The 20,173-nt window shown below is 40.4% G+C and overlaps 1 protein-coding gene across 1 annotated transcript in view; it reads left to right on the forward strand.

Annotated features, from left to right (window-relative positions):
* The window catches only part of LOC101859978, a 53,433-nt gene extending 41,492 nt beyond the window's left edge, over window positions 1-11,941 (forward strand). The window contains exons 16-24 of the mRNA XM_035972774.1: window positions 2,340-2,660; window positions 3,668-3,775; window positions 4,111-4,251; window positions 5,309-5,460; window positions 6,959-7,138; window positions 7,734-7,928; window positions 9,459-9,506; window positions 10,824-10,943; window positions 11,760-11,941. Coding sequence (XP_035828667.1) covers window positions 2,340-2,660; window positions 3,668-3,775; window positions 4,111-4,251; window positions 5,309-5,460; window positions 6,959-7,138; window positions 7,734-7,928; window positions 9,459-9,506; window positions 10,824-10,943; window positions 11,760-11,853 — 1,359 coding nt within the window. The 3' untranslated portion in view covers window positions 11,854-11,941. The remainder of the gene's footprint in view (window positions 1-2,339; window positions 2,661-3,667; window positions 3,776-4,110; window positions 4,252-5,308; window positions 5,461-6,958; window positions 7,139-7,733; window positions 7,929-9,458; window positions 9,507-10,823; window positions 10,944-11,759) is intronic.
* The last annotated feature ends 8,232 nt before the right edge of the window (window positions 11,942-20,173 follow it).

Raw genomic sequence — 20,173 nt, forward strand, 5'->3', positions numbered from 1 at the left:
AAGAAGAAGAAGAAGAAGAAGAAGAAGAAGAAGAAGAAGAAGAAGAAGAAGAAAAACTGCATTTAGGTAGTATAGCGCATAATATTCACATTCTCCAGAATGCTCTGTTATGTGCTTTACAACTATTATAATTACTCCGAGAGCGGGAAAACAACGAAACATTTATACCACGAGGTGCTTCCTGTGCCTTTATAACTCTTCTTTATTATGAAAATACATAATGCTGGGCTTAGGAACTCTTAGTTACCGCCTGTAAACACAGTGTCAAAAACGGTCAGTCGAAATGGCAGGCCCGAGTAAACATTCACGTCGAAACTTTTTTGAAACTTTCACTGGTGCAGGTGACAAATCAGTTGATGATTTTAATGCTCAAGATAATGGCTAACCAGATCTAGATTTCTAGAAGGAAAGTTGAAAGTTTGAATGAAGAAGACTCTGTGCTGTCGACTGTGGAAGAAAACGAGCTGCCATGCACCCCCATACCCTGGACCAAGATTCTAGACTAGATCTAGAATCTAAATCTAGATCTAGATTCTAGGTCTAGATCTAGATCTACTTCACCTGTTCTAGTAGTAGTAGAATCTACTAGAGTCTAGATCTAGATCTAGATCATATCTAGACCTCCACTAGATCTAGATATATATCTAGATCTAGAATCTAGATCTAGAAAATCTAGATAGATCTAGATCTAGATCTAGATCTAGTAGGGCGTACTTGACTTTGTTCTGAGCCAGGCAATTGCCCATTACCTTTTGAAGATTTTTGTGTTTGTTAAATTTAAAGCAGACTTTAATGCTTTTCAGCGTGGGTTGTGGTTCAGCTGTGATTAATTCAAAAGTCCATTTTGCAGTTACACAGTGGCCTCTGCCCAACAGCAACGGCCTTGGGAAACAGGCCTTGGTTACTGCACCTGTCAGACGGATTTTGCTTTTGACTTAATTTTCGTAAAGGGGGGTGCGGTTATGTAGACCTAAACTTCAAAGATAATATTAATGATACCACCTCCCCCCCCCCCCCCCCCCCCCCCACACACACACACACCCACACATACTCATGGGTCCTAATCACATGATGTGGTGATGTTGTTTGTGTCAGAAAGTCAGAACATAGGCATGAGTGTTCGAGCATTGGTGATACTACATTTTCGGCGTGGAGGCTGTTGTTTTTAAGAGATTTAAACTAGATCTATAATAAACAAGAGAGGAGGGATGGATGCACACGCACTCAAATTGTAGTCCAGTGTTGATATTCACAGATAGCCTATTTTGAATCTGAGTAAAAAAAAATTGTCATACAATTTATTGTAACGGAGGTTGTTGTTATTGTTAAAAGGGTTAATTTATAATTCTATTCACAAGCTTAGGTTGCTGTTAGGCGGATATTGCTGACATCCGAGTTGGCACAGTTAATAAATGAACACCACTGTATTTCCATTCCTTCTCTGTTTTCAGTACTTCACTTGCTCATATGAAGTTATACGCAGACGCGAGCGCCATAAAACTCTCACCAAACCAACCTATCAGTACTTCACTGCTTTATTTGTAAAAGGAATGTCACTGGCAGAAGTCAAAAGGAACAATAAATGAATAGTGGCACCAAGACATCTGCTAAATGGCCGAACTGCATCCAGTATTTCATTTGTATTGTGTTGCAAACTAGAATCTAGTTCCCTAGAAATAAAATAAAATAAAAATGTTTGGCAACCTTAGGCAAACCAAAACTCTGTGAATAACAGAAGAATTCATTTCTATACAATGTCTGTCATTTTTATCTCTCTTCCGTCTTTCGTATACGACATTTATCCTTCTTTATATATCTCTTCTCCTTCTTTCCTAGACATCTATTGTCCTTTTCTCTCATCTATCTGTTCTGTGTATGTTACTCTCTAATTACGCCCCTGATCTTCAGTACTTAATATGACCTTGTTTGTGTTACAAGTGCTGTATAATTCCTATATATGTATATGGCTCTTTTGTTCTATGCAGACGGTCAATGTAGCTTAAGATGGTCTCAAAGTTTTCTTCATGCAGCTTCTTTCATGGCTAATTCTTCCTATGTTTGAAGCACGGATTCTGTCGCAGTGCTTGCATGTCAGTGTCGTAGATCGAAGCTCTGTATTTCCGCTGTTTTCCTTTCGTCGTTTATGCTTCTCTGTCTGGTTGTTTCTAAGGATGCTCTCTAGCATTATAGTTCTTTCCTTTATCACTTTCCTCCATGTTTTCCTGTCCTCAGCTATTTCTTCCCAGATGCTAACATCTGCTCCAAGCTTAGATATAAGCTGTTTTTCCTGGTGTCTTTTGTAAAATTTCTACTAAAACAAGAAAACAATTTTTCCTTAGGAACCGGTGATGCTTACCGAGGAAGAAGCCCGACAGTTAGCCAAGGTCATGAACAGTTTCCGGCACATGGAGCTGCACGCCTCTGGCCACGTGGCCGAAGGCACTGGGGGCTCGGCCAAAATGTCTTCGCGTCAAGGCAAAGGCAGCCTTGTGGCAGCTGCCGCTGGCGACTACAATCTCGTGCCGCGACCAGCTTCCACTGGGGCCGCGGCGTCATCCAAGGTCAAGGGGAAGTTCCATGAGCTGAAGCAAAGCGTGGTTGTGTCCGTGGCCCCGAGAGAGGCCGGAAGCTCTGGACAGGCGTCGAAGAAAGCAAAAGATGTGAGTTCTTCTGTTTGTTCACTCACAACTGTCGCAGGTGGGCCTTCCTGGGCTAGTCCTCGATTCCCTTTGTTTGGTGTTGTCTAGATCTCTTGTTTATAAATATATATATTATAATGTAATTTATGGTTGTTACTTTAACTCTGTATCTCAAGCAAGCTGCTATCAGGGACTCGTGGATGGTTGGCAGGTGCTCTGGTGGGATTTGCTTCTTCTTTCCTATCAAACGTCTATCGTCCTTACCTCCCCCTTCTTCTTTTTTATGTTTGTTACTCTCTAATCTTCTGGCACTCATATGACCTTATGCAGTTGCGAGTGCCGTAAAACCTCTACTAAAACTAAACTCTCAGGGACTCGTGGTCGGGACCCCTGTGCCGATGAGTCACTGACTGCGGCTCGGGCACATTCCTTTACGACGACTTCCACATCAAATTACTTTTCAGCAATTGCCAAAAACAGGCTTCTTTTATCGGGAGTTCATTCATTAGAAGGAGAATGATCAAAATAGGTTCACTTGTTTTGATTTAATGACCCATTTAGTGACGTTTTTGTCGTTTTTAGATTTAGTACCTAAGAAGGGGCTCGGCATAGTGGGTTTACTCCCCCACAGAGATAAAGACAAAAAAATATTTGTTCTTTTGTTAACTTCTATTAATTTTATACTGTTATATGGTCGCTTTTGAGGACACGCGGGCTAACCCAGATTTCGGGGGTTTGTAGAAATCTTGACCTACACCAAAAGTGGCCATTGCCCTACCTATAGGAGAAGTTTGGTTTCACTAGTGTGTATATTTGTTTGGTTATAGAGAAAACTCTCCTTGACTTTTAAAGAAATTGAACAAGGGGCAAAAACGTTATCTTCGATTTTCTCAAAACAGCATTTTTCGGGATAGCCCCCTTGTGCTTGAAAGCGACTATATACAACGAAAAAATAGTAACTAGTAAAAAATCCGAATTTTTGTGTCCATGTAGAGAAGAATATTTAAATATTCCTTTCCACCCGCCAGGTTTCTGTTGACAAGCAGGTGGTGATGAAAGAAGAGGAATCCTTGCTGGAGTGTATCGCGGACATCAATGTAGCCCCGGAGGTGATGGCACAGGCTCCTTCCTTGCAGGTGAATGTCACGTGTGTGTGTGTGTGTGTTGTGTGTGTGTGTGTGTGTGTGTGTGTGTGTGTGTGTGTGTGTCCTGTTGTGCTCTTGGGTATTTTTCTCTCTCTCTCTCTCTGTCTCTATCTCTCTATCTCTCTCTCTCTCTCTTTCCCTCTCTGTGTCTGTTTTTCTCCTTCTCTGTATATGCATATATATACATATGTCTGTCTGTTTGTGAGTCTTTCTGCCTGTTTGTGTTACTACATTTGTGTGTGTTTCTTCTTTCGTTTTGGACCTTTTCATTGTTTTCTCATATATTTATTATCAGCTACTAAAGAAAATCCTGTTTCTGACCACAGCAAATGTGTGAGCAGCTGAGCGTGCGCCGGGGCAGTCTGGCGGGCAGTGAGTGCACAGTGGACAGTGTCCAGTCCACCCCAGTTGAGGAGACCATACAGTGGAAGAAAGGCAACATTCTCGGCCGGGGGGCCTTTGGCACAGTGAGTTCAGTTGGAGGACAACTTTTTCTTGTGAAATCAATCATTTATGTTATAATAGATGGTGGGCTAATTTATTGTGTACGATGAATTTGAAGTAAGTTGTAGCCAATAAAAGATATTTATGTGGTTCATACTGAACTCTTTTTATCCTAGCCGTACCCTCACGGACTCTGTGCCTGTCCTGGGGCCGCCACGCCATACGAGTTGGAATTCAGGGTGTATATTTGAAAGTGCTGTATTTTTTACATTTACTTTTAGGTTTTAAGGAAATTTGGCAGTTGTGTTTGAAATTCAATGTGGTTTTCGTAAATGTATGTGGTTAAGAATTACACCAATTGCACTAAGTAGATTTTGAGGTGTAATTCCAATTAGACCCTGATTGCAGCGCCCACAACGTCTTCTTGGATTTATAGATCTCCCTCTACCCATCGATTCAGCACGAATTCTAGTACCGGTCACTTCACCATGATCATAATCACTATTTGATGAGTCAAATGCCTGTTCGTTATCATCCACGACGGAATTCATGGCACTTGATTCAGAGTCACTTTCATCAAATTAGTCTCATTCCCCCTCACAACCTAGCGCCACTTCTAAAAGTACTTCGTCGTTCGTGAACATGTGTTTTCCGGACATTTTTCAATCTACTACACCCATTAAAACAAAGAAACTGCTGTTCGTTGGAAAATTGAACTATTCAGACTGCTAGCCTCGCCGTGTTTGCATATTTTGGTAATTACAGAACTAGCTGTTTGTCGTGGCTGTATAGCTGTTCCGAGTTAACTCATAGCCCCTGATAAAAAGAGTTAATAGAAGTTTGTTAGTTTGGTTATGCTATTGAGAATGAAAAGTATGTAGTTCATACTTAATAAAAGCGTTATTAATTGTGTTTGATAAAATTCAAAAGCTCAGGAAGTCATTGCAAATAAAAACTTTGTAGGTACGTGTACAATTTAAATTATCCCAGACAGCTACTCAGTGTTGAGGAGAGAAATTATATTATTTTAGGCAAAATAAAACTGAACTTGTTCACGACACGAGCTGCTCTGTCCGTCAGGTGTGGTGTGGCTTGACCAACGAGGGTCAGCTGATAGCGGTGAAGCAGATTGAACTGACCACCAAAGACATCCCCAAAGCCCAGCATGAGTACGAGAAGATCCAAGAGGAAGTGGAGCTCCTCAAGACTCTAGAGCACATCAACATTGTGGGGTAGGTGGAAAACTTATAATTAAACCAAACTTCTCCTATAGGTAGGGCAATGCCCACTTTTGGTGTAGGTCACGATTTCTGGAAACCCCTGAAGTCTGGGTTAGCCCGCTTGTCCTTAAAAGTGACCAATTATACTTGCTTTTATATAGTGCACATCCGCACTCTGCAGCAAGCTCTATGTGCTTTACACAAATCATTATTACCCCCAGCAGACCGTAGAACATATCAGCATTGTGGTGAGGTGGAAAGCTTATCATTGTACCATATATCATCCTTATCTCCCCTTTTTCTTTTTTATGTTTGTTACTCTCTTGTAACAGTTCTAATCTTCTGGCGCTCATATGACCTTATGCTGTTGCGAGTGCCGTAAAACCTCTACGAAAACTAAACTAAACTATCATTGTACTTACATTTATAGTATAACACGGATAGACAGCGAAAGGTCTTGTCAGTATGTTAGTGTTTTAGAGCCTATAAATGACCCCTCGCATGCACTGTATGCTTCCCGGGAAGTTGAGGTTGTTTCAGAATGCTCTCAGGTCTGCTGGGGTAATAGTATGGATTATGAAGCGCATAGAGCTTACTGTTGAGCGGGCATTTGCGCTATATAAATGCTAGCTATTATTACTATAGCTCAAATTCGTTGGGACCTGCCTCGGTAGTTCGAGGAATCCTTAGTTCGAGGAATATCTTACAAAGATAAAGAAGAAAAAAACGGGACCGCAGGCACAGTTCGACGGATGCGTGATTTCGAGTCTTCTGTGTTTGACCTATCTGTGTTATACTGTATATACAGTGGATATCCACGCTCTATGCTCATTACATCCATTATTACCCCAGCAGACCCTAGAACATTCAGAAACATTTTCGGCTTCCCGGGAAGCACACAGTGCAAGCTGCGGATTGCACGCGCTCAAACACTAACAAACTTATAAGGTCTTTCACTTTTTATAGCTGGGTACCCATTCCCAGTTAGGTGAAGTGAGGAAAATTCATGTAAAGTTCCTTTCCGAAGGACACGATCTCGGGATTCAAACCCACAGCCTTACAGTTGCAAGTCTGTGAGCCTAACCACTAGGCGACCGACGTCACAACTAGTCTCTTCCATCTTCCCTATCAAACATCTGCTGTCATGATCTCTACTTCTTTTCTTTGTATGTTGCTCTCTAGTAGTGACACCTATAATCTTTCATGCTTTTATCTCCTATTTGTGTTACGAGTGCTGTAAAAACTATCGCAAAAACCTGCCAGTGTTGCAATTATTGTTTCTTTCACTGTTATTACTTTTTATAATTGTTATCATCATCATCATCATCGTCATCATCATCATTATTATTATTATTATTATTATTATTATTATATTATTGTTGTTATCATCATCATCACCATCATTATTATTTTCATTACTATCTTTATTAGTACAATTATTATTAATGTTATTATTATTATTATATAGTTGTTGTAGTTATGATGAAGTCTCCTGTGTTCCCTTGTGCAGCTACCTGGGCACCAGCCTGGAGGAAAGTACCGTGAGTATCTTCATGCAGTTTATCCCAGGCGGATCCATCGCCAGCATCCTGGCGCGCTTCGGAGCGCTGGACGAGTCGGTGTTCCGGCGCTACACGCGGCAGATCCTGGAAGGTGTGGAGTATCTGCACGAGAATGACGTCATTCACAGGTGGGTGGAGACTTTGATAGATAAGATAAGATAAGATAAGATAAGATAAGATAAGATGCATCTTTATTGTCCAGGTCCTGGCACATTGGTTTGATGTTTCACCACAGGCACACACAAACACACACACACACACACACACACACACACACACACACACACACACACACAAACACACACACACACACCCACACACACACAAACATACATGCACATGGAGGCTTACAGTCACATACATAATATAAATGAGCAGCAATATAAACAATAATAATCTTAAGCTAGATACATACTCAGTACTCTGGTGTGGTTTGCTCCTTCTTTCCTATCCAACATCTATCACCCTTATCTCCTCTCCTTCTTTTTTGTGTTTGTTACTCTCTTGGAGCGCCTCCTAATCTTCGGCAGTTTGTATTACCTTATTGTGTTGCAAGTGCCGTAAAACTTTTACTAAAACTGAAACCACCTCCATCATAAAAAAAGAAAACGAAAACACCTTGTGCGGCCAATCTTAAGCTAAACTTTGTGAGAATGCCCCATTTTCATTATGATTTCGATAAAGAAAGTTCATAAGTTCATTTCCTCTGTGTGCGTCTGTCAGAGACATCAAAGGAGCCAATGTGATGCTGATGCCAAACGGTGTGATCAAACTCATCGACTTTGGCTGTGCCAAGCGACTCTGCATCAACCTAAGCATCTCGCAGACGGAGATCCTCAAGTCGATGAAAGGGACGCCTTTCTGGATGGCCCCGGAGGTGGTCAACGAGACGGGACACGGGAAGAAGTCGGATATTTGGTAAGAAAGAAAAGTTTTGTGTTTTTGGGGGCTCTTTTGTTGCTTTGTTGTTGTTGTTTTTTTGGTGAGAAATACCTTTCTTTTCTTTTAGCTAGAAATAGTTGGCTTTGTGTTTGTTTTTGTATTTTTTTGTAAGAAATACCTTTTTCTTGTCAAGAAGTAGTGGGGGTTTTTTTGTTTGCTTTTTTTGTAAGAAATGCCATTCTTTTGTTGTCAAGAAATAGTTGGGGGGAGGGGTTAGGAGAGAAATACAGGTGCTTTTTAAAAATTGTTTAGTTTTTTTAATTTTTAGATTATTATTTATTTCTTTAGTTAGCAACAGGTTTTTTGAAATGTAAGACAGATGTACTGCGCCCCAAGTTTTGATAATCTTTTTTTTTCAGTTTCTTAATATGTGGAATTCCTTTGACGTTCTCTGGCAAATATTTTGTCGAAATTCAAATTCTAGATGTTGGGGGGGGGGGGACAAAAAATCCCACAATGTCAGTGAAATTGTTACAGATTTTTTCTCTGTCCTGAGAAATGTTGTTCTCAGAACCGCTACACAGTTTGCTGGTGATTTGTTTTTGGATTCTTGTGTTGTTCTGTATTGGTGTAATATTGTGTATTTGTGTATGTATACGTGTGTATGTATTGGTGTAATATTGTTTGTGATTGTATACGGGTGTATGTATTGGTGTAATATTGTGTATTTGTGTATGTATACGTGTGTATGTATTGGTGTAATATTGTTTGTGATTGTATACGGGTGTATGTATTGGTGTAATATTGTGTATTTGTGTATGTATACGTGTGTATGTATTGGTGTAATATTGTTTGTGATTGTATACGGGTGTATGTATTGGTGTTTGTTTGCCATTGTAAAGCAAATTGCCCTTCAGGGATCAATAAAAATGTAATTACTTATTAATTAATTTTGTATTTACTGGTACTGGGTATAAGTACAGTCTGCCCAGCTCTAGCAGCTACCTTTAGTAAACAGTCACGTGTACAAAGGGCCACTCGCCATTTTCACGTTCACTTCTTTTGGACCTTTTTTTTTTTTAAATACACCCCCCAGGGCAATGCCACTGACTGTAGTGTCTTTAGGCCCTTCCCAAAGGGGGGACATTTCTCGTTCTTATGCACTGTAGAATTGTCAATGGGCTGATTGAACAATGTCATGCTCATAACTGTGCCTGAACTACAACAGGAAACTGCTGCTTTTTCTTTCCTCTTCCTTACTATCGTCATTTTTCCTCTACTTCTTTTGTATGTTTGTCACACTCTTGTGACCCACTATTTCCAGGGTGCTTTGATAGTCGAAGCAGACTTTGTGCTGTTGAGGCTAGAGAGGTGAGCAGTGTAAACCCGATTCCCTGTTTGGACTTCTCTGTTGACATCCACCCCTTGGCGCTCATATGACCTTATGCGGTTGCGAGCGCTGTAAAACCTTACTAAAACGAACAAAACAAAGAGATTTCCGACTCTTGTTTCAATGACCCCTCCCATTGTGAAAGCACTGTTTTGTATTTGTCGTGTTTTCAACAGGAGTATCGGCTGTACTGTGTTTGAGATGGCTACCAGGAAACCTCCATGGTATGTGCTTGTGGATATGTTTGTTCTCTCTCTCTCTCTTGTGTCTCTGTGTCTCTTTGTCTCTATCTCTTTCTATTCCTCTGTGTATCTTTGTGTATCTCTCTCTCTCTCTCTCTCTCTCTCTCTCTCTCTCTCTCTCTCTTTTCTCTCTCTCTCTCATCTCTCTCTCTGTATCTCTCTCTCTTTCTCTCTCCCACTTTCTCTCTCTCCCAGTCTCTCCCCCTCTCTCTGTCTGTCTCTCTCTCTGTCTCTCTCTCTCTCTATCTATCTTTCTCTTAGTCAAACAAAAGCAACATTCTCTGTGGATGAGTGGAGGGTACCACTGACTTGTTCTACTTCTTTTCTCTCCCTCTCTTGTTTCTATTCTGTCTCTGTCTGTTTTATTTCTTCTCTGCCCTTCACCTCGACACAACGCAGAAGTCAATGAACGTGCATACATAATATGAAGTGAGACGTGTTGACAAAATGAGTAACTTCTCGCAAACCAAGAATAGAAATTTCCGCCGAAAATCGACGCTGGGTTCAGATTTATAGATTTTTAATTGGTGCCATTTTGATCAAGTCTACTGTTTCTTTCGTCATTCCATACTTACAAATTGTACAAACTCCACCTATAAAGTTGATGGATCAATTTCCATAAGGCTAGGATCCGAGAAGTAATTCATTTTGTCAGCGCACATCATATTTATGCTCTTTACACTTACGCTAACACATAAACAGACATTCACACTGTCACACTCTCCTCCTCCTTTTTTGCGTTTGTTACTCTCTTGTGGTAACACCTCTAATCTTCCACTCTTATATGACCTTATTGTTTTGCAAGTGCCGTAAAACTTTTACTAAAACTAAACTGATACAGTCACAGCACTTTCATCAACGTCTGTGGTGTAGCAGCTTGGTGCTTCGCTATGGCACACCGTATTCCCGAGTTCAATTCCTGGGTGGGGGAGAATTTTTATAGAGTATCTCGGTCTTTCTGATGGGATGTTGTTGTAATCCTCTCAGCCTTGGTTAGGCCCTGACAGGCAGGTTCAGAAGCCCGACTCGTAAATAATCTAAGTTATATCAACGAGGGTGTCTGTTGCCCCTGGTATCAGAAATACTTAATACAACGACAAAACACAGCTGATCAACCCTTGTAAATTCTTTGCCATATCAAGAGGCCAAAGGGCTAGAAGCCAGGTGGCCACTGGATCGGAAAAGTTAAGTAAAGTGAAAGTAAAGTATCAACGAGAGTGTGAAAAGACCTATATATTTTTTTTTTTTACGTAAAAAATCAGCAGAATCAATGTTTTTGGGTTTTTTCTTTACATCCAGGGCTGACATGAATCCTATGGCGGCCATCTTTGCCATCGGGTCGGCGGACCGCCCTGTACCCTCTCTGCCAGAGAAGTTTTCCCTGGAGGCTCGGGACTTTATCTCGGAATGTCTCACAAGGTAACGTACATAATCTCAACACCTTTTTTGTCCATAAATAAACTCATTGCCGTGTGAATTTTACTTGTAAACATAGATTAAAGGTGCAAAATCTGTAATTTTCCAGTTTTCAAGGACTGTCAAGCTATTGAATTTACCAAATTTTGGTGACCATTTTCTCTCTAAACTTCTATTCAAAAGAGATGGGTATTTTTTTCATCGAAAGCAAGGGAAAAAAAATCACCTTTAAGATGATATCAATAACTCCAAATGCCCAAAAATTGACGAGCACCTGATTCCACCATGTCGTGACTCATATATATATGTATTGTGTATCACCGTCTATGGGTAATTTGGTAATTTTGGTGGATCGTAGCGATCACCCGAATAGCGACTTGTATTATTTGGAAATACATGAAGGTGTGCGGTATAAGAATTTTAACTCTCTTAAGGTGGCAAAAGTGGGTGCTTGTTTTTAAAAGTCTCTGAGCACTGGTTTGTATAGATGACAACCTTCAGGGAGATGATAAACCGTTCTGTGTCAGATGCAACACTGATTTCCCCATTAGACACATCTTATAACAGAATGTCCAGACTTCGGAGAGTCCCGAAGGAAATATTTTAAATGCAAAAATTTGCAAGATCTGTTCTCTGGCGTTGACATCCACCCCTTGGCACTCATATGACTTTATGCAGTTGCAAGCGCCTTCAAACCTTACTAAAACTAAACTCTTACTGAGCTAAATTTTGAAAAAAGTTGACGTGAGAGAAGAAACAAGGGGCAGACCAAGTCACTCTCATTATGTTGTTTTGTTTTGTTTTTCTCCCTGCTCACAGAGATCAAGAGAAGAGACCCAGCGCCTCGCAACTTTTGGACCATCTGTTCATCACGCGGAGAAACAGTCGCAGAAACTCCAAGACAAACGCCTGAGATTCTGAGAACAATTATGTACTCAGTATAGGTGCTCATCTTTTACGAAAATGTAGGCAAGAGGACATGACCATCATGATAACAAGGAAAGGATGGAGATGGATTGGGCATGTTCTGAGAAGTGAACCAGACTCTATTGTAAAGACTGCCCTCCACTGGACCCCCGAAGGACGTCGCAAGAGGGGCAGACCCAAAGTGACCTGGATACGCAGGGTAGAGTCTGAAATGAAGTCCTGGATCCATTCATGGGGGACGTTGACCAAGATGGTCCAAAACAGACAGAGCTGGAGATCCTTTGTTGCTGCCCTGAACGCCAGATGGTGTAACGGGTAGTAAGGAAAAAAGTATAGGTTCTCATAACTTTGCTGTCAATGGTAAATGCCTGAGACTCTGAGAATAATTATGGTAATCAGTATGGGCTCCTAGCTTTGCTGTCAATGGTAAATGCCTGAGAAAAACAAAGAGAACATCATAATGCCATACTCAGTTCGTGATCATGGCTTCCCTGACAATGACAGGTAACGGAAATAACGAGAATATTGTACTCAGTGTATGCTCTTGGCTTTCCCGACAATGGAAAAAGGACACTTCTCAAATCTGTCTCGAAATGCTGAATGTTTTACGCATTTTTTTTGTATGAGCTTACCAGCCAGCTTGATGCCAAAATAAGTTATTACTGAGGCCAGCCCTCCAGACTGAAGAGTGTTGGGAGTTTTATTTCTGTCTAGACGGGGCGTTTCATGGACACACAGGTTCTTGGATCAGGAAGGAGGGCTAGGCTGGCGCCGGAGTGGCACCCCCCGCTGATGGGGAGTTGTGCTTCTTGTTGCTCCTCTCAAGCACTCTGGGTCCAAGGTGGATTTTGTAAAAATATTATTTTTTAAAATATTTTTGTATTTTAATTTAATGTATATTGGCAGATCATCATACGAGTCCTTTGAGGAAAGTCATGGAAAAGGGCCTGTGTAATATTGTACAAAAGATACTCGTTACTTTTTTTAAAGACTTGGCCTCAACATAGATCAGCTTTTGACACTTGGGAACGTGCAGCAGCGGACGATAGAGATTCCTTCTGAAGGTTTATTTAAGTTGTTCAAACCCAATGCAGGGAGACCCAAAACTTTACAGGAGCCTGGAGGCCCCTTGGCGAACAGCTGCTTTGGCACGAGAGACCGGGATGTCTTCCTTTGGGAGGAGGGCCGAGAAAAGGAAGAAGATTCCCCCCACCTGATGGTAAGACAGAGCCCAGTCAAAGATGAGGTTGGGAGAAGACGTTGGCGATGGATTGGACACACTTTCAGGAAATCAGGCAGCTGCATAACTAGGAAAATATTAGATTGGAACCCACAGGGTGAAAGATCAAGGGGAAGACCATGTGGAACCTGGAGAAGAGTTCCGGGAATGGATGTACAGAAAAGTGGGAAGACATGGAGTGACATCAAGTGGCTATCCCAGGATAGAGAAATGTGGAAAGTGTTTATTCGTGGCCTATATCCTGATGCAGGGTGAGAAAGGCAATGATGATGATGATGTTGATGGGAATAATGTGTACGTAGATTGGTCCAGGGGGGCGTAGAGTGTCAGAGGTGTTGATACCAAATATCGTATATAAGAGGATAGTTCACTCCTCTCTTTGAGCCAATTTTTAAAAGTGTCCTCAAAATCCGGTGGCGCCCTCTTCGAAAAAGTGCGGACTTTGCGAACAGAGTTACCCTACTTGTGTGAAAAACAATAAAAGTGAAATTAACAAACTGTGCTATTCCTATTCTTCTTCTGGAGAAACGTAAGAGAGCTTCAAAACAAAGACTGCAGCGCTATCTGAAGCAATGCGTGGACTTCCGCGGACACTTTTTTGGCCGAGTGAACATTCTTGTTATGTACGATCTTTGTCGATACGAAGCTCCTACGTCAGATCAATACTCAGTTTTTAAAAATATTTAGTGAATCCTGCTGAGAAGTTTTTATGTTTTTATATATCTTGTGTTTGTGTGTGCGTGTGTGTGTGTGTGTGTGTGTGTGTGTGTGTGTGTGTGTGTGTGTGTGTGTGTGTGTGTGTGTGTGTGTAGTATGTTGCATGCATGGATGTATGTATGTATGTATGTATGTATCTATGCATGTATGTATGTATCTATGTATGTATGAATGTATGTATGTATGTATGTACTATATATATATATATTCATGCAAGTATTATTGTTGGATACGCTCTTGATGAGACTGATGTAAGTCCAAAGTTGTGAAGTGACGTTATTTGTGATGTGCATCCTTTGTTTCATCTCTTCCTTCCTGTGTATGTTACAGAAAAATGTCCACCGTTCACCAACTGCTGATGATTAGTGATTATATCTCCCTTCCATTGGTGAAGCTAATTGCCCTCCCCCTTTCTCCCCTTCTCCCCCTCTCTTCCTATTCCTCCTCCTCGCTCCCTTCTCCCCCTTGCTCCCTCTTATCCTCCCTCCCAGTGTCAATTTTCGGCAGATATCTTCATTCCTGATTTGCAAGAAGTAACTCGTTTTGTCAGCACGCCACACGTACATACATTCTTTCTGTAGGCCGATACTTCTATTTGGATCACAGTGAACTGAGTGGTATCACAGATAATTGACACAAAGAAAACCTTTGTGCTTATGGGTAGAGTTTGTGGAGAATTTTCTTTGTGGTTTTTTTTGTTTTGTTTTTTAGGGGGGGGGGGGCTGTTGGGCTTTTTCTTTTTTAAATAACTGAAAGAGCACCTTCATTCTCCTCTCACTCAATTCTTTTTCTCACTGGTTTTCTCTCGATCAAAAATAACGCTGACTGTGGTTAATGTGACTTGAAAGTCATACTGAACGTTCAAAGTGATCCAATGGCCTCGAATTTCACAAGAATTAATGTTTGTTCTCGCATTGGTGGTGTCGTTAGTATTATTTTGATTATTATGGTTATTGTGATTATTGTGTTGTTGAATCAAAAATACTCCAAGACTTCTGGAATTGAATTGTTTAGTTATTTGTGTGAAGCAGGTCTCTATTCAGTAGGGTTTTTGTATTTTTTGGTAGTTTTTGTGACCTCATTCTGTTACAAGCGCTGTAAAACTCTTACTAAAACTAAAATAGTCTTCTTCTTGTGTAATGTAGGCAGCTGAGAAGGTGATTCTACCTGGTGTTGTTCCGTGGCTAAAACGTTGAGTACTTTTTGCAATGCTGATTGATGTGGCTCTACGTCCCTATCCTAGGGTTACAAAGTTCTCTCTGCTCAGTAGACCTAGTTTTGAGAAATCTGACGTTAAAGATTTTGAGTTTTACAACATGCCAAGCTTTTTCAAATGCAATTCTATCTTGAATATCTTGATAACGACCCGAATAATCTTACAATTTTTTGTATAGCAGATAGAACATTCAATAGTTTCTGACCTTATGGACATAATAACTCAAAACAGCCAAAAACATCAGACAGAATTTTGTAATTCTAAGGTAGGGATTAGTTGTTAAGATGTGTATCTTTGAGCTTTCTCCTTAGATGTTTGCAGTGGACGAGGTTGTCGAGTGAAGAGATGAATGGTGACACATGAACAATGATTTAATGTTTGGGAAAAAGAAAGACAGGCAAACAGACTGACAGACAGACAGACAGAGAAACAAAAGAGGGAAATGTCTTAAATAGAGATAAGTCTGTACTTATTATGTAACAGATGCCGTAAAAATAATGCTAAGACTGTATTCATTATATATCAAATATCTTAAATAATGCTAAGTCTGTATGATTGATTTAACAAGTGTAATAAATAACGCCAAGCGTGTATTAATTAATTATGTCACAAATGTAGTAATTAATGCTAAGTTTCCACGTTGTATGTAACAAATCAATGCGTTTGATCTTCCAATGGCCATGAGGTGGAACTGCTGCTATTTTATCACTGTCGCTGCCAAGATTTTTATGCGTACATTTTTTGTACATTACGTATGTTCTGAAATGACAAATGTACTGATTGGTATTGTATTATCTACTGTCATCCATCAATGTCTTTCTTGTTTGCAGTTCTAGTGTTCTAGTAGGGCTTTCTGAGAGAGACTCATATTAAGGGCTTGCAATTTACAAGCCAAAAGCTTTCATTGGTTTACCACTTTATAGAACAGGTGTACTGTACTGGGGTCACATATTGTTGTTATCGATTCAGCATTGTAATTGTATGCAAATTTTCCCCCTTTTTGTACCAATTTTTTTCCCAACATTGTCAGTACGTACTTATTGTGAAAACTGTTACTTTAGTTTTACTCTTTCGTCCTCGGATGCCGTTGATCGTTGAGGGTAGATGCATTTTTTTCTATGGTAGGCCAGCTCTGCAGCTGTTTCAGCTGAGTTGTAGTTTCTCAGGGTTCCTTTGACTCTCCCTCAATCCACCTTTTGCGTGGTCTACCTCTTCCTTTGTAGCCTGAGTGCTTTGTGTTATTGGCTCTCGAGGCTGGCTGACTTTGTGGCATTCGTTATAGAGGGCCAAACCACTTTATTCTCTTTTTTACCGTGAAGTGCAGGAGGCTGGGCCCAGTGCCAATAGTTGCTCTTACATCTTCATTTCTCTCTGCTGTCTGTCTGTTCTTGTGATGTTTACAGTTTTGGGAGACATTTCATCTTGCATGCTGTAATTTTGCTTTTATGAATTTTACTTAATGTCCCCAAGTCTAGCACTGATAGCATAATGCTGGTATAAACATTGAAGTCATTATATCTTTGAGTCCATGGGGATGTTTCGATAAAATAGATGGGGGGCAAGCTGATAGGTGACAGTGTGGGCTTTTTGAGTTCGTATTTCTATGTATATATTTGTCAATCATTCATAAATACTGAACACCACAAGAGTTTTATGACGGTTTTGTAAAAGGTGTGTCTTAGCCTTTTCACAACACGTTAGATTGATAGAACGTCTCAAGTGTGTCACAACACGTCTGACTGTTACAATGTCCTAAGTGTGTATTACACGTCTGACTGTATGTATGTCTGAAGTGTGTATTACACGTCTGACTGTATGTATGTCTGAAGTGTGTATTACACGTCTGACTGTATGTATGTCTGAAGTATGTCACAGCACGTCTGACTGTATGAATGTCTGAAGTGTGTATTACACGTCTGACTATATGAATGTCTGAAGTGTGTATGACACGTCTGACTGTATGAATGTCTGAAGTGTGTATTACACGTCTGACTGTATGAATGTCTGAAGTATGTCACAGCACGTCTACTGTATGTATGTCTGAAGTGTGTATTACACGTCTGACTGTATTAATGTCTGAAGTGTGTATTACACGTCTGACTGTATGAATGCCTTCAGTGTATAATATAACAATATTTACTGGTGCTCACCAAACAGCTTTAAAGTATATTCAGTAAAGCAATCAAAACAAACAAGTAAATATCTGGTGGGTTTTGGGGGGTTTTTTGCAACAGAAGAAAATAGCAATCACTCAGTTTTCATAAAGTGTTGAATTTTAAAAAAAATATTCCTTTGGCTGTGAGGATTCTGTGTGCAGATTTTAAATGAACGATGTATGTGCTTGATTTGTATCGTTTTGTCACCAAATATTTTGTATTTTTTATGTAACAGAAAAAAAATAGAACTACCCAGTTTCCGTAAAGTGTTGAATTTAAAAAAAAAATTCCTTTAGCCTGTGAGGATTCTGTGTGCAGATCTTAAATGAACAATGTATGTGCTTGGTCTGAATTGTTTTGCCAAAAAGTCGTTTTTGGCGGCCACAGCTTTTATATAAAAAAATGTGTTACAACGCAGTGGAATCAGGCGCTCGTCAATTTTTGGGGGCATACGGAGGTAGTACATGTAGTATCATCTTAAAAGATATTCTTTTGCCTTGCGTTTGATTTAAAAATCATTCATTTATCTTGAATAAAAGTCGAGATATTTGCGATTGAAGGAGGTGGGGTCACCTGGTTTCAGAAGTAAAATTATCGAGAAAATGGCTGCCAAAGTTTGGTGACTTCTACAGCTTAAGTGTATTTTGAAATTGCAAATTAAAATTTTTTGTGCCTTTTATCTACGTTTTTTCTTCAATTCTACACCTGAAAGTGTTTTTGAATGGACGTACAAGGTGCTGAACCAAAAAATAAAAATTCAAAAGAAATTTCCAAACTGGCTGAAAAATGCCGATTTCTGGGATTTCATTATTTTGAGCGTCTGATTTCAGTACGATGCCTCTCAAATAAGCCCGTTATAAATGAAAAAACTACGCTGTTTTGAAAAATGAGGTGTAATGGAGTCTTACCATGAACAGTTGCTATTTGTTAGGCGTGCTGACGAAATGAGTTAAACTTGTCGGATTTTAGCTCTGTATGGAAGTTGATCCATCAACTTTATAGGTGGAGTATGTTCAATTTGTAAGTATGGAATGATGGAAGACACGGTAGACTTGATCAAAACGGCATCGATTAAAAATCTGCAAATCTGCCCCCAGTGTCGAATCTTGGCTAATATCTCCGTTCTTGGATTGCGAGAAGTAACTCATTTGGTCAACACGCCTTACATTTATTGTTTGTTTGTTTCAATTGATCACAGTTACTCTAGGGTGCCTTTTGTGGAAGATGAAATATTTTTCCCCCCAGTTTCAGTCAATGAAAACAGTTTGTGTGTACTGTTATATTTCCATTTTTCCACTCGTGTCTTTGCGAGGCCCCTCATGCTTAGATATATATATATGGCGACCTCGGTGCTTTCTTGTCGTATCTCCATATTTTTAACAGTGAAAATGTGACTTCTTCTTCTTCAGCTCACTCTTTGTTATGGACTGTTTTCACTGTTATTAAAAATGGAGATAGTGCAAAAAAGCACTGGGGTCGCGATATGGTTATAGCTGCAGTCTCTCCCCATCGCTTTCTTTGGTTTGTCAGTTTGGTATTAAATTTTGTGTATGTTGCACCTCCTTCTGTCGTGCAGTGGGTAACATTCCCTAACATCAGCTCTCTCTCCATAACGTGGGCAAGCTGATCTAATTGTTCTAATCCCAGAAAGTAACATTTTTTTATTAGTAGAGATGGGAAAAAAAGGTTTCATTTTTAAAAAGAATTTGTGGCATCAGTGGTGCAGTTGTTAGGCTACTAGACTCGTAATCGTCAGATTGCGGGTTCGGGAGTTCGAGCCTCAGCTCGCTCCGGCGTTGTGTCCTTGGGAAAGACACTGTACACAAATGTCCCACTTGGCTCGGTCCTTTCGGAGATGGACGTTTAACTCGGAGGCCCCACCTCTTTAATAATGTAATAGTGTTGATAGAGGCGGTAAACACATACCAATTTTAAAAAAACAATTTGACCTAAAGTATGTATCTTCTTTCAATATTTTTTTTTCTTCAACGTTTAGATTTTGATTTTGACCAAAAATTTCTCAAGCATAATATACAACCAGTACCTCAGATTTTGTTTTCGTTTTCTTTTTTTTTTTTTTTTTGAAAAGTGTTTTACCACACCCGCAACTATCAACCTCATGAGCAGCAGCAACATCATCAGCATCAAATATATATATATATTGTTTTTGTAAGTGTTTTACGGCGCTCGCAACTGCATAAGGGCATATGAGCGCAGTTGGTATGAAATTTTTGAATTTTGCCCGGGTGGCGGCCGAAGACTACTCTTATCGATTTTAGACCACCAAGGGATTTTTAAAGTGCGCAACTTGCACACGGGCTCTCCGAGATTTTTCGCCCTTGTCCGAGAAGACTAGGTGTAGATCTTTCCTACCAGAAGATCAAGGGTGTGGCAGAAAGACAGCAATAAGAAGGAGCCAAGGAGTAGCAGTAGAAAGGCTGTAGAAAGAATCAAGAGCCCAGAGGAGGGGGGCAAAGGAGATGAGGGAGTGGGGGCAGAAAGAGGAGACGAGAGCAGACGACAGAACATTGCTAGAGAGCAGTAAAGGAGGTGAAAGGAGACAAATTTAGAGAAGACAATTTTTCGGTCACTACCCGGATTCGAGCCCGGGACCTTTGAATGAGAGTCCAACACCTTAACCTCTAGGCCACGAGAACCCCCTAGAAATGTTTTACGGCGCTAGCAACTGCATAAGGTCATATGAGCGCCAAGGGGCGGATGTCAACAGAGAAGTCCAAAAGGGGAATCAGGCTTACTCTGCTCACCTCTCTAGCTTCAACAGCACAAAGTCTGCTTCGACTATCAAGGCACCCCGGAAATAGCAGTTCACAAGAGAGTGACAAACATACAAGAGGAGTAAAGGAAAAAAAGGACGGTAGTAAGGGTGAGGAAAGAAAAAGCAGGACAAACACACGCACACACACACACACACACACACATACATACACACACACACACACACACACACGTACACACA

Source organism: Aplysia californica, unplaced genomic scaffold (genome assembly GCF_000002075.1).
Source record: "Aplysia californica isolate F4 #8 unplaced genomic scaffold, AplCal3.0 scaffold00836, whole genome shotgun sequence".
In the NCBI taxonomy this organism is placed as follows: Eukaryota; Metazoa; Mollusca; class Gastropoda; order Aplysiida; family Aplysiidae; genus Aplysia; species Aplysia californica.